General features: G+C 38.4%; 2 protein-coding genes across 7 annotated transcripts in view; both read left to right on the forward strand.

Annotated features, from left to right (window-relative positions):
* The first annotated feature begins 98 nt into the window (after window positions 1-98).
* On the forward strand, window positions 99-3,156 carry Droj2 (DnaJ-like-2). The gene is made up of 3 exons (XM_966353.5): window positions 99-302; window positions 357-883; window positions 2,195-3,156. The coding sequence occupies exons 2-3, from the start codon at window positions 367-369 to the stop codon at window positions 2,887-2,889; spliced, it is 1,212 nt and encodes a 403-aa protein (XP_971446.1). The 5' UTR covers window positions 99-302; window positions 357-366; the 3' UTR covers window positions 2,890-3,156.
* Window positions 3,157-3,800: 644 nt separating this feature from the next.
* sba (six-banded) overlaps window positions 3,801-14,037 on the forward strand; it is a 30,017-nt gene continuing 19,780 nt past the window's right edge. For 3 of the 6 annotated variants that reach the window (XR_010333924.1, XM_008202830.3, XM_008202831.3), the window contains exons 1-3: window positions 3,801-4,151; window positions 4,282-4,887; window positions 13,591-13,714. Coding sequence is in view for 4 of the 6 variants with exons in the window: in XM_008202830.3 (XP_008201052.1) it covers window positions 4,328-4,887; window positions 13,591-13,714 (684 nt within the window). In the remaining 2 variants the exon portion in view is untranslated. Of the gene's footprint in view, window positions 4,152-4,281; window positions 4,888-13,590; window positions 13,715-14,037 lie in introns of those variants that run through there. The other 3 variants (XM_015985198.2, XM_966293.4, XM_064356480.1) reach the window with 3 other exon arrangements.

The raw sequence follows: 14,037 nt of genomic DNA on the forward strand, positions 1-14,037 counted from the left end.
AATAGTACAACCTTTTAAGTGAAATACGTGACTTAAAATCAAAAATTCTATTAAATGGCGCCGCTTTTCGAATAAATAAGCTCGAGTAGGCCTGCAGAGGGCGTCCTGTCAATTTCTAGAATTCGTCATTCGTTACGTCTTCGACCTTTCTCTTCGTCGAATTTTCCAGAACCTCGTGGCTGGGAGTTTTATCCCTGAACACGCGCTCTAGAACCAGTCTTTGCTTTGTGCTGCGTCAGTGTGCAAACTTAAAAAATCCACGAGTTGTAATCCCCGTTCCAGAAATATTGATTATTTCTGAGGTAACTTGAAGTTTTCCCTTGTTCCCCGAAAATCCTCATCTCCCTTTCTTCCAGGACTACAACCATGGTAAAAGAGACGAAATTCTACGACATCCTGGGCGTTAAGCCCGGCTGTACCCAGGACGACCTGAAGAAAGCCTACCGAAAACTCGCCCTTAAATACCACCCCGACAAGAACCCCAATGAAGGGGAGAAGTTCAAGCAAATCTCGCAAGCGTACGAGGTGCTGTCCGACCCGGAAAAGAAGCGCATTTACGACCAAGGGGGCGAACAGGCCCTCAAAGAGGGCGGCGTCTCGGGCGGCTTTTCCAGCCCTATGGACTTGTTCGATATGTTCTTTGGCGGAGGCGGCTTTGGTGGCGGCAGAGGCCGACGCCGCGAACGCAAAGGCAAAGATGTCATTCATCAACTTAATGTTTCTCTGGAGGAGTTGTACAAAGGAACCGTCCGGAAATTGGCTCTACAGAAAAACGTCATCTGTGATAAGTGCGAAGGCAGGGGTGGGAAGAAGGGGGCTGTGGAGACGTGTCCCACGTGTCGGGGCTCCGGCATGCAGGTGCAAATCCAGCAGTTGGGGCCAGGTAAAGCGCAAACACTCAAACCGAGAGTGATAAAAAGAAATACTTTTGTTTTTTATTTTTTTTTAATTTTAATGTTGCGAGAAGGTTAGCCACCATGGAACAAAGAAATGATGTGCTGACATACAATTAAAGTACAGTCATTATGATAATAAATGACGTGTTTATAAATTTTACTTGTCGGCAAAATTTGTGATTTTCTTGGTTAAATGCTCCATCACGTTTTGTTTACATGTTCATTCTAATAATAGGCAGCATCAGAAACCTATAATTAGATTAATTTTAAGAGTGTTAATTTTGACAAAAAAGGAAAGTGTAAAATGAAATTACAATATGAATTTTTTAAATTTTTTAATGTATTGATAATATACAAAAAAGAGTTTATACGCATTAGTAAAACAGACGATGAAACAGCGGAACAAAGAATCTGTTATAACAGTTGTATAGAAGTCAGTTCATTGTAATTTGTACGTCAACTATCAAGTTAATATTTTTTTAGATTTTTGTTAAAATATAATCATCTAATTACGCACTTCCTTTGTTTATTTTGGATGACAAAAATATAAAAGTAAAGCCCCTGGCAATGGTTATACAAACAAGATTATTTAAATTTATAGATAGAATATGTGCCTTTTTTGTGTGATTGGAACTAGTGAGAACTTTTTTTGTTGAATACTTAGTCGATTTAGTCGCACGTATACAGTTTTTTACATATATTTACAAATGCGATTGTCGTTTTATTAGGGAAACTGCAATTTTTTTAATTTTTATTAGATTAGTAAAAAGTCGGTAACATCTAGTTCATAAAATGTTTGCTATTAATCTGGAAGCGATGTTATTATAAAACAGTACTATCAAACGACGTAATTATCTGGTTTTGTCCACCATAAAATATTAGTGCATCGTTTTCCTTTTATCACAACTTTTGATCGAATCACTTTATACATTATAGAAAATTATTTGTGATTGGCTAAAATTTAAAATTGTAAATTGATTAATTGATCTGTGGTAAACAAGACCACCCGAAATAAAGCTGTAGACTATTTTTATCAGTTCCTAAAACATATAAACATAATAAATGCATTTAATTAATTTTTTATGTGGAAAATTTCGATTTGGAAACTTCGGAAAAACAACTTTACGATTATGTTTTGTTTAGTAATTGCATAAGTGTTATTAGCAAACCCACTTTGTAGCGTTTTATGGATTAATAAATTCCGTGAATTCGAATTTTGCAACCTCATGTCGTTTTAAATTTGCATGTCATTACTAAAAGCCGTCTGATTAGACGAATATAGCAAGGATAATTTCTAGGCATGATCCAACAAATCCAGAGCATGTGTTCGGATTGCCGAGGCCAAGGTCAACGCATCAATCCCAAAGACCGTTGCAAGCAATGCCAAGGCAAGAAAGTGACTCGCGAACGCAAAATTCTCGAAGTCCACGTGGACAAGGGCATGGTTGACGGTCAAAAAATCGTTTTTAACGGAGAAGGGGACCAAGAACCAGAACTGGAACCTGGCGATATTATAATTGTGCTTGAGGAGAAAGAACATCCCGTTTTTCGAAGATCCGGCTTGGATCTCATAATCCGCCTTGAGTTGCAGTTAGTAGAGTCGCTTTGCGGATTCCAGAAAGTAATCAGGACTTTGGACGACCGCGATTTGGTTATCACGTCGCTTCCGGGCGAGGTCACGAAACACGGGGATGTTAAGTGTATTATGAACGAGGGAATGCCGCAGTATAAGAATCCGTTCGAGAAAGGACGGCTTATCGTACAATTTTTGGTACAGTTTCCGGATAAGTTGCCACCTGAGGTGATTCCGGCGCTGGAGAATGCGCTACCGCCTCGGCCTGAAATTATGATCCCGGATCAGGCGGAAGAATGCATTTTGTTGCCGTTTGATGTGGATAAGCAGGACTCGAGGAGGAGGCAGAATAGGAATGTTTATGACGAAGATGATGAGATGCATGGTCCGGGACAGCGGGTCCAATGTGCGGCTAACTAATTTTCGAGTATTATTAAGGGACTTTGATATAGACATCTTGATAGCATAGACGAAATTGTTTTAGTAGGCAATTTTATTAAGTAATTGTAATTATTTAAACATAAAATAGGGACAGCAGAAGGTTCCGTTCATGCTGAATGTATGTGGCTTTTTGTTGGAATTATTTACGGTCTTCTAATTGTGAAAATTGATCAGTTTCGTGGTATTTATTTTTTTATTTGAAGCGTCTTACCGAGATATTTTGAATAAATGTTTCTTTATGTTTAATGGGTGTTTTTTTTTTTACCTAAATAGCAAAGAAATAACTGGTTTTATGCATTTTTGTAAAGTTTGTGACTTTTTTGGTTCTAACGTAGAAGTCTACTTTACCGGCGTGACTGTTTTTAAAGGTCATGCTTAGATGTCGCAGCAATCTTTAATTAAAATAATGAACTTGAAATTTAAAATAAATAAAAACTAGTGGCAATACCTATGCTTAAGACAAAAAAAATGGTAATTTTAAAAATTTTACAGTTTGTTTTTGCCACGTTTTCACATGTTTGTGGCATTTTTAAATTATAATTCAAAAAACGTGCAAGTGCCATCTATCGAATTGGATTGTTCTTAAAAGATAATTTTTTTATATGTCAATTTGGCAAAAAGTGTCAAATAAGTTTATTAAATGAAATAATTATTATCAAAATAAACAAGCTACAACTGTAGTAATTGATATCTGTGTGTAAAGGTGTAATCATGTGATATCATTATGGTTTTAGATATTGTTACTTGTTGTTACAAGGAAATTGTAAAGAACTGGATTTTTATAGTATTTTGTTTTTTTTCCTAATGGACAATGAAAATGAGGTAATATGCCATAAAATCTGTTCAAATTTAAATGGTCGAGTATTGTTTTAGCTACGCAGGCGCATGTGAGTCCATAATGGATCTCACCGCAAAGATTTCTGGGAGTGTGAGATGGTTTCCATTTTCAGTGTCGAGTTTTATTACGCGGCGCATAACATTAGCGCGAATAAATCCCTATAAAATAGGTGTTGTAAGTTGTTAAAACCGCGTTTTGTCTTCGCCTACAACTCGTAGTAGCTAAAAATGCCCAAACTGAAATTATTTCAGCCGAATGGAACGTAATTTGTTGGAAGCAGGTGTTGGGTTAACCACGGTGAAATTAAAACGTAGAATATCCTGCTCAAATCGATGTTTTAAGAGATTGTAATGGTAATTATCGCTGGTCGTCGCTATTCTCAGTACACAGAGACGAGATGCAGGTAAATAATCCATCGTTCGGGTGTTATTTACAGCTGTCATAGTAGTGGCTTTAAATTTTATTGCCCGTTGTAAAGCTATGATCTCCATCGTTTCACTTTCCCTCGCCCTAAATGCGTGAAAATTTTCCAGCGGGGGCTAGCAGGGGGCTCGACGCGAGCGCCGTTATGCTGTCACGATGGCAGGAAAGCCTGAGCTGTCGCCCGCCCCCGGCGTCCAGAATGTGGTAGTGTACGTTTCGAACGACAACTTCGCCCAAGCGTACGCCGTCGGGGGGCAGAATGCGCCCCAGTACGGCCCCCCGAAGCCCTACCCCGAGAAGCGGCCCGACTACCCCGAGGGCTACTTCGTCTCGTCCAACGGCTACGGATACGAGGAGCGCCCGGCCAAGGAGTGCGACTACGACCCGGCCTATGTGACGGTCATGGGGGCCGAGGGGCCCCCGCAGAGTGTGCGGTGTGATTCAGTGCGGAGCGAGACGGCCGAGTCGAGCTGCAGCAGCTTGAGCTCGGCCGACGAGGGGATGGTGCTAGTACAGAACAATCAACCAGAGATGGTGGTGTATGATCCCAGTGTTAGTGTTAGACCCGGTGTCGTGTTTGTGGGGGCCGGCGTCCACCACCACCCCAATGTCGCCGCCACCGCCGCCGCCAACCTACCCGCCGCCCAACAGCCCTCCATCACTGTGCCCTACGGCTGGAAGAGGATTCTCAACAACGGATCCATCATGTACATAAGGTAAACACAAACACTACAATAAACAAACAAATACAGGGTGTTAGATAAATAAACCAGCCCGTAATAACATAAGAACGGGGGCTCCCGAGTTAACCGACGAGGAACTCATTTCCATAATACAATGTTTTCACAAGAAAATACTACACAGATTTCTGTTTAAATATTGCATTAAGTAGTTCAAAAATAAATTAAAAACAAGAAAAAAATAATATTTATTAATTATTGTCTGTGTTACTGTATTCTCAACTCGATAAATTAGTAAAAAGTGGTATTAAAACATGGGAACAGAAATGTTAAAAAAAAGCTGCTGTCGTACTCGAAACTGAACTTGGGGTAGTTTAAAAAATATCACACAGATGACGGTTCAGAAAAAATTATTAGAAAAATTGAGACTGCTAATTTAAAATAGCTTTCACTGTTTAAAATGGAATTTAATCGTCTAGAGAAATATGGTTTATAATTATTGTTGTTTTTCTGTTTTTACGTTTTTTTCATTGTTGAGATTTCTGTCAGTCAAAATAACTCAGTAATTCTCTCGAAATAATGGAAGCTGGAATAAAATTGTGTATTGTACACTACGATAAAGTTCACCATTATCTTCCTATTTAGGCTGAGTTGTATAAAAAATTTATCGTTTTAAATCCTGCTATGATACAGGAATTGCTGTTTGGGGTTTAAATCAGGACTATGGATGATTGATTTTCTATACAACTCGACTTTATAATAATTAATAAATTATAATAATATATTACAAAAATTGATAAACATCTGACCTCATTTGCCGGATGGTAGGTTACATTACTGGTTACTTGGTGATTAAAAACCAAATACATATTTGGAATTTTCTAATGTTCTTTGTGTCTTTTTGTCGCACTACCTTATGAAACTGTATTCCGCAAATTTGAGAGTGAATTGTGTCAAATGACTGACTTACCATTTAAACAACCGTTCACAAATCGGAAATAAACTGAGTGAAGAAACAGATAATTAGTGTTGTTACCGTCCGCTTCGGCCAAATCGACCAAAAAATTTGTCTGAGAAGCGATAACCTTTTGCACAAGACGATTTGTTTGTTCTTGTGGTTATTTTTCGTAATTCTTTTGTGAAGAAAATTTGTGACATCGATTGGTCATCACTTTTAAAAATGAATTCGAATGTCTTTTACAGTTGGAAGCTTTCTAATTTGTTTTATTACTCTTTCATCTCTTTAAGTCTCGACTTTCACTTCGGGATATAACAGTAATTGTCTTATTAGCTGTGTGCATAACAATCACGAGATAATAATTATTTACTCAAATTGTTTTAAGTCATAAATTTTAAATTACATAATCTTGTTATTTCCTTGTACGAACAGATAAATTAATTTTTAAATAGTCTTGTCGTTTTTATGCTGATTCGTCTCAATTTGATAGCGTTACAAGGTCATGTGCGCTACTTTTACTTATAATTAGCTGCAGAGTATTCATTACGCGACTAAATACGGATTAAGCATTATTTTATTCATGTGCTTTGACGTTACTAGAATGAAAATAGCATACAATCAAAAATTTAGGACACACCTTTGACTCCTATATTATTTTACAATAAATAATATCAAGTGTTGCCGACTGAAAATACAAATTGATTTGATTGATTCTTAATAAATGGTGAATGTAAATGACGAATACGGGTTGGCTGTCATCGTCATCAAATATCAAAAAATAATGTTCTAGTTGGCCATGACGGGCAAGTTACTGATCGATTTACATGTTTTGTTGCGAGTTGAATATACGAGGTGTCAAAAAAACACGTTTATTGACTGGCAATGACGATTTTTTAAATTGGCGATGGTTGACCATGAGCGGCTTTTCTTTGTTTTTAAAATGTCATATTATTTGATTGTTTCACGGAGGCTTGATCAAGGAAAAAATAATTTTGTTTTGATTTTATTTAAAAGTGACATTTACGAGACAAACAACTTGAAAAGTGTACCATAGACGCGATCGTAAATTATTTTTACTGCTCGTTTATGAAGATTTAATTTCGCTCGAGGGTGAAGTAAAGTCACCCTCGTCCAATTAAAAATAATTAAAAATCCGTCGATTATGAATTTTTCTTTAATAAAAGACGTTAAATGAAAGTAGCAGCTCGAGCACAGATTAATCATTTTTTCGCCTGTCATTTGTAAAAAAGCTTCTAGGATGGTCGTTTTTTGCGTGTTTCCGCCCCACGTCTGTGTCCTCGATTTCGGTAATCTTTTCTTTCTTTCTTCTACCCACTCTTTTGTCCCATGGCCGGCCATAAATCCGTCATCCGTTCCGAAGTCAGTTTCACAAATCCGAACGAAATTTACAGCACCCCATTATCCTGTGTACAAAGTAATTATGAGCATAACAATGCTTTTGAAAGGAAGTCGAGGGTCCGTCTGCCTGCCGAATATCGACCTGTCTTTTATTATCTTTGACGAACGACCGAGAGTGCCGTAAAAGTCGGGCATCTGTTTTGCGGCTTTGCGTTATTAGGTCACATTGTATGTTATACAGTGTGATTATTTTATTTGGCTGTTAAGTCACCTTTTGTCGAAAAAATCCATTGAGGATTTGGCGTTTCGGCCAAAACTAATCGCCTAATTACTCCGCTTTCATCGCGTCGTGGGTGATTGGCAAGTCGGAAGTGTCGCCGAAGTTCCGGCCGGATTATGCGGGTCGGAATTTAATTCCGAAGGCCTTAACGTCATTACCTTCGGACCGACGACGACGTCGTCGACTATAGGACGTACATTTTCATTCCATTCGGCAGGAAAGGGACATCAATTAGGGACGGGTTATTTTATCGATTGGGGGATTGCGTTATTTTCGCCGGAAAAACTGTAAGAATTTTGACGTCGAACGAAAGGGAGGGAACAAAGGTGCGTGTCGAGTGGACTCGTCACGAATTTTTCCCCAATTCTCGATTTAATGTATTCATTAGAGGAAAAAAGAAAAGGCGATAAAAAGGTGAGAGGGTAATGTACCACGCCAAGGAAGGAAGTGCGAGGGAGATTTGATGTATTGGGTGAACAGAAATTGCTGCATAATGTAATACGGGGGGAGCGAGAAGGTTATTGTTTCAGGAGATTTATTTTCACTTCTTGTCCGATCTGATATCGAATTTTAAAAGAATCACTCAATTGATATTTTTGTTGAAATTTTAGGTGAGAGTGGGATCTGGTTAACCAAATCATCCTTTTTGTCAGGAAGTGAATTGGGGTTTTGTTTTTTTGCTGGGATACGGTAGCACCCTTTTTGTTTTTTTTTGCAGCTTTATAGGGGTTTCTGGTTGATGTAAATCATCCGAATTTATATTGTAGGCCATTCAAAGCCGCAAAAAGTCCTTCTGAAATTTTATTGCTCGAGTTAGGGCGCTAAAAGTGGAGTTGGCGGTTGCACCCATCGTAAACGAAAGAGAGCGGTTTGTGATTTTACAAAAACAAAATATTAAGTCGCCAGAAATCAGACAAGTGGATATTTGACGAAGAATTGTCACAGGCGACCCCCGTTGCTAAATTTGATATAGGTTGACCGTTGAATAAACGACGTGATGGAAGCTGCGGTGAACACGTGATACGAATTGAATCAACTTATTCAAGATCATGTTCCAATAAACCGGTAGGTAAAGGAGGGTGGACTATTTAAAAAGGCACCGAATGGTCAGTAATTTTGATGGGCGAAAGTGGACAAACTAGCTCGATGAGACCATGAATAAAACATTTTCTACGCACACAACCGACTACATAATAATTAGCAGTAACAGAATTCAAGATGTACGATATAATTTTATTAAAAGTCGGCGAAAAATAAACTTGTTTTGATTGACTTCGACCTCATCACCGAGGTCTAGTACCTACTATTGTGTGAGTTGTCTAGCTGCGTTTGCAAGGTAACTGGCAGGCAATAAATAGTAGGTTTCAACTGGCTAAGAAGGTAATAACACAAAATGTACCCTCACGTCCGATCAATAACGACACGAACCGTGCGTTAGAAAAGTGGACGCATAAACTACGATTAGCATAGATGGGCACAGGTAGATAAGAGTGACTCATATCGAACATCTACGATAGATGAGGTCATGTGTGCCAATAGTGCAATACAATAATCATAGATCAGATGCCAGGAAACGAGCCTCACAATCAACAATCACGTTAATGGCTGCTTATTAACCCATTTAAATTTTTTATGATTATAAGTTAACGATTTATATGCAACCAATTATACATCGTGACATTTGCGTTAGAAAAATCGCTTGGCATTTCGTTGACATTCAGCCGGATGATCTAAAAATGACGAAAATGATCGCCTTTGGAATTTCCGTTTTTGTTGGAAAAAATGTCAAGTGTTCGCATCACAGCATCATCGCAAAAAGATGTTGGTTGCATGTGCACATTCATTTCTCTGAATTAATTACACATCGTGCAGTCTGACATATCAGCTTCATAATATCTGGAGAGGTGCTCGGTCTCGAATGCGAACAAAAAGGAGAAAATAAAACCGGCTTGTACGACTCTTATTTATAGGAGACGTTTAACCGAATAAGGGAAGACCGGCGGTGAGTCTGTCGTGAATTCTTCGAGAGACTCTCGCCTTGGCCGCGAGAACTGGTCCCAACACTCGCCTCACCAGTAGCGCTTCTGTCTCTTATTTCTTTGGCGAGGGGCTTTTTTAAAGCTCGCTTTTCCGCCACTTTCTTTGGGAAAATCTACAGCCAAGTCCCTTTTCCAGCGGTTTTGACTTATTTGAAATTACAATTTTTTTGTAGTCTTCCAAAAAAAATTTTTTTGACTGGATGAATTTTTTCAAGAATTAATTTCGGCCGTTGAGCTAATTGAGACAAGGTTTGAAGCATTTATCGGGTATGGCTTGGGGCCATAAATCATGGCGTTATGACTGGATGGGGGTGAGCATTGCTCACAGTTGACAATGACACAATACAGACAAAGCCTCAGGCGAGCGCTAGTTAAATTTAATGATTTAATTCGGTGGCTTTCATTGCTCATCCCGTCGTCTTTCGTTCCGTCGCCAAATCGCGCAGTAATATCGTTTGAAAACTGTTAAATATTCACGAGTTCGCTTGTGAAACGTCGATTTATAATTTAAACCGACGTAAACTTATTTACGACATTTAATATTCTCCCGTCTGAGCTTTTGAAATATTATGTAACTGCTTGCCAGGTAAAGGAAACGATTTCCCCTATCTCGGCCCCCTCATGACTCATTTACCGCCGAATGAAATTTTAATATTCCTTTTAGAAGGTTGGTTGTACTAGCGCACAGTCGGATTCTGGCAAAACATTGTGTGTTATTTCGCATCGACAGTCGCAAATTCACTTTTTGCACGGTCGCTCGCAATGAAATTTTATGACGTCGTTAATTAGAGAAAATTTTATTGGACGATCCAGTGTCGGAACAAAAACTGAAATGAAGAACTCGACACTGAAATATATAGGCGTCCGTGTATTGTAAAGTAGGCGGATTCGAATCACATTCCTGTATCTATCATCATGGTGGACTATAAATCTGTTTGTGTCTAAACGCACCTGTTGTCTCGTATTGTATCCTGAACATTAACACTTTGCTAACTGACAAACAGTGAAAAAGTCTGTGGGATTGTTTTCCACTTTTTTCCACATCGAACATCTGGTCGGAATGTCTGCCAGATTAAAGCCGAAAAAATTTTACTCGAATTATTTTACAAAGTTGACTCAACTCTCGTAAATAGCGTTTGTGTACAACATTCGCGAGATAAAACTTCCTAAACGTGTTTATTTAATTTACGAACAGCTTTGGGAAGTTCTGATCGAGTTGCCAACTTGCGCGAGGTTTAATTCGAACAGAAAAATCTGACATTGCCACAAAGAACTTGATGAAGAAATTATTTGAATTGGAACGCTCTCGACTAGGTGCACGCAGAGGTGATTCCCCTGTAAACGTGTAATAATAGATTAGCTTTCTGCGGATAAGAAACGATGATATATTATTGTAAATTGCATCGTTTAAGCCGTCTCGAAGGTCATAGACTAAGCAATAATAGCTGCGTTTCGCCGGTAAAATAACCAATTACACGAGTGTCCGAAAAAGATTCTTGTAAAACAAAGAGAAGGTGAAAACGATGCAGTTGCATGCGAAACAATGCAAAAAGAATGTTAAATGGTCATCGGTTGAGTGGAAGCGAATGCGAGCAAAAACGAAACAAGGGAATGGTTAATATCGACGAAGATAATTATTCTTTAGACGTTAATTGGTACTTGGAACACAAGAGCTTTTTTATTGAAGTACAGTTACAATATTGAATGGATTCGGTTTCGTTTTGTCTTATTGAACAAAAACATTCGACCCAACGACCGCAAATGGTATAACTAGTACGTTGTCGTCAATAAGTGGCTCATAAAGTACTTTCGGATTCCTAATGTTCCGATTTACATACAACGTATACCTTTTGCGTTTAGGCTCGGATTCAATTATAATAAGTCAGGCTTAAGCAGATAAGATGTTAAAGACGGAATTAAGGGCGAGTTTGTAATTTCTGTCCTTGCGATCCGATTTGAATGTTTGATTGTGTTGCGAGTGAATTTTTGAAAAAATCCGGGACCTAGATTATCTTCTCTGGAATAATGGTCGACCGCCTAACAAAACCAGGACGCAGAGTAATGAAGTCTGATACAGATTATCTGTGTAATCGGGGCCCCCAGCGCGACGCTAATGAATTAATTTCGTGCGCTGCGAGGAAACAAGGCACCGCTTTGTCATCCCATTTTAATCTTGTTTAATTGTCTTTTAATCTAGCGTCGGAGTTAGGCGACAATCCCATTAATGATTCGCATCATTACTATTCATTTCGCACATGAGATCGGTCGTGGCGACTAATCGCTCGTTAAAAATTACCAACTGGAACTATCATCAATTCGATTTCGAGAAAAATCCCCTTTACGATTTTTTAATTGAAAAACCCACACTTGTCAGCTGTGATTGATTGCGCAGATTTGTTAAACCAACCTTGAATTTTTTCAAACGAGTTTTGTGACACAAAAGCCCAAAAGAATCTCAAATACGTGACCATTTAAAGAAACATTAAATCTGTTTATGACGTCCGACGATTAGGATACAAGGGTGTCATAAAATACAAACATACTACCGGAAAAAAGTTTACTACTTGATAGAGTGAAGAAATATTTACATAAACACCTGTCAGTAACCTCAGCAAGATAACCTTCAAGGATACAGATTTTTAGTTTCTGTGATAATTAGTGCGCATTTGTTTACCTTAAAAATATTCTTTTCGAAATATTTACACGGCTAGAATTATCTGGTTGTGTACAAATTTAATTTTATATAATTTTTAAACACGTCATTGTTTGCCTTAAGACGAGAATAGAAACGTCAATAAATGCGCACTTTGTGTTCGAGATATGTAACCGCAGAATTTTTCGCAACGGTGGGTTTAGTCAGAAACCTTGGAAACATTAATTGACCGCAAATCATCTTGAATGTCGAAAGATTAATAAAAATTTGCGGTTGACGCGCCAACAACTAGAAACTATTTTTGTCAGTTGCCACATATACAGCGTGATCCAGCTACATTTTCGGCTGAAAAGATTTAAAAAATTGAGAAAACATTTTTTATTTTATTTTTGGGTTTGCCACAGTGGCGTATTAGAACAGAACTATTGATTGAGCAATCTTGGCTGGGCGTACCTGTACAAAAACGCGTAAAAATGCGGTTCTAGCTCGTTCGTTTTAAAACCGCAGAGTTTAGCTTTAGCGATCATAAACCCGTTTAATGTTAACATAACCAGATAGATAACACTCCTTTTAATTTTTTGTTTGTCTAGGCGTCAAAGCAAACGGCTAATTACCAGTATGAGTAGCAATAAAACAAAATCGTTTCGTTTTGTATATTGAGCAAACACGACCCGGGAGTATGTTTGAATAAGGAGCTGCACAATGTGTCCATGCATATTCATAAACTACTCAGCTGCAATCTGTGAGACTCTTCAAGTCCTGTTTTCACGACTGGATGATCCGTCTAGCGCAGCTTATTAATTTGCATGTGACTATATTAAAGCTGGCTCGGAATCGATTTCATTGTGTGGATAATTGAAACGATTAAATTTTTGCGATTTGCATAAGATTTACCGGAAAAATTGTTGGAGTCTGTGTTGAAATCTCGTCTGAACATCTGCTCCGAATTGAATAGCCCTTCATTTCTCTGGAGCGCTCTTGGCAACTTGTACCTTTTATTCTATTGTTTCGTTTGTGTGACGCTCGAACAAGTATTTCACTTAACTTGTGTTACAATAAAAACACTTTCAAATAGGCGGTAGAAAAAATAACGTATGACGCTCGGGACCGCTTCCAGTTTGTATGGTCGTAATTAAGCGAAATGAGGAGCGGAGATATTATCTAGTGTTACTGAATTGTGAATAGTAAGGCTGTAAATCATGTAAGTTAGTGTGTGGTTGTTCTCTAGTCTCGAGTTTCGATCTTTATCGTATCAAACGACCGTACATTGGAACTATTTGGTTCATTAACCGAGATGTAAAGGTGTTGTCTTTGATTCCGTACTTTGTTAAATGGGAAACCATAAACGTGTTCATTGCTTTCCATTAACTCGACATTAAAACACTGTCAAAGCTATTTTAACTCCTCACAATTATTTCTAGAAATAAATCCAACTGCTTTTTTGTTTCAGCCCAAGTAACACAGCTTTAAGTTCTCCGGAACAAGTCAAAGAGTATCTCCTCACGTCGGGCACTTGCAAGTGTGGATTAGAATGTCATTTCAAATATGACAACACCTTTAATTTCGATCCTAAGGTAAGTGAAACGAAGCAACAAGTTTGCCGAAAAGTCGATGCAATTTTGACAAGAGCCTCGACACTGTCGAGAAAATGCGAAGCGGTAAAGATAAGGGTGTTTGGAGCAAACATCATTTCAACGTCTAGATACAAAAGGTAATCGTTTTTAGCGAAACGGGGCGAACAACCTTACTAGGAGATGCACAAAGAGACGGGTAAGAGGTGGATGGTCGACGCTGGTATCGATCGCGAGTTGGACCGCGCGTCTAAACGCGTCTGATGGAAATCCTACGCTGATAGAAAGCATGATTTATCGACCGAGATTTGAAAAATTGGGGCAAT

This window comes from Tribolium castaneum, chromosome 4, assembly GCF_031307605.1.
Source record: "Tribolium castaneum strain GA2 chromosome 4, icTriCast1.1, whole genome shotgun sequence".
Classification (NCBI taxonomy): Eukaryota; Metazoa; Arthropoda; class Insecta; order Coleoptera; family Tenebrionidae; genus Tribolium; species Tribolium castaneum.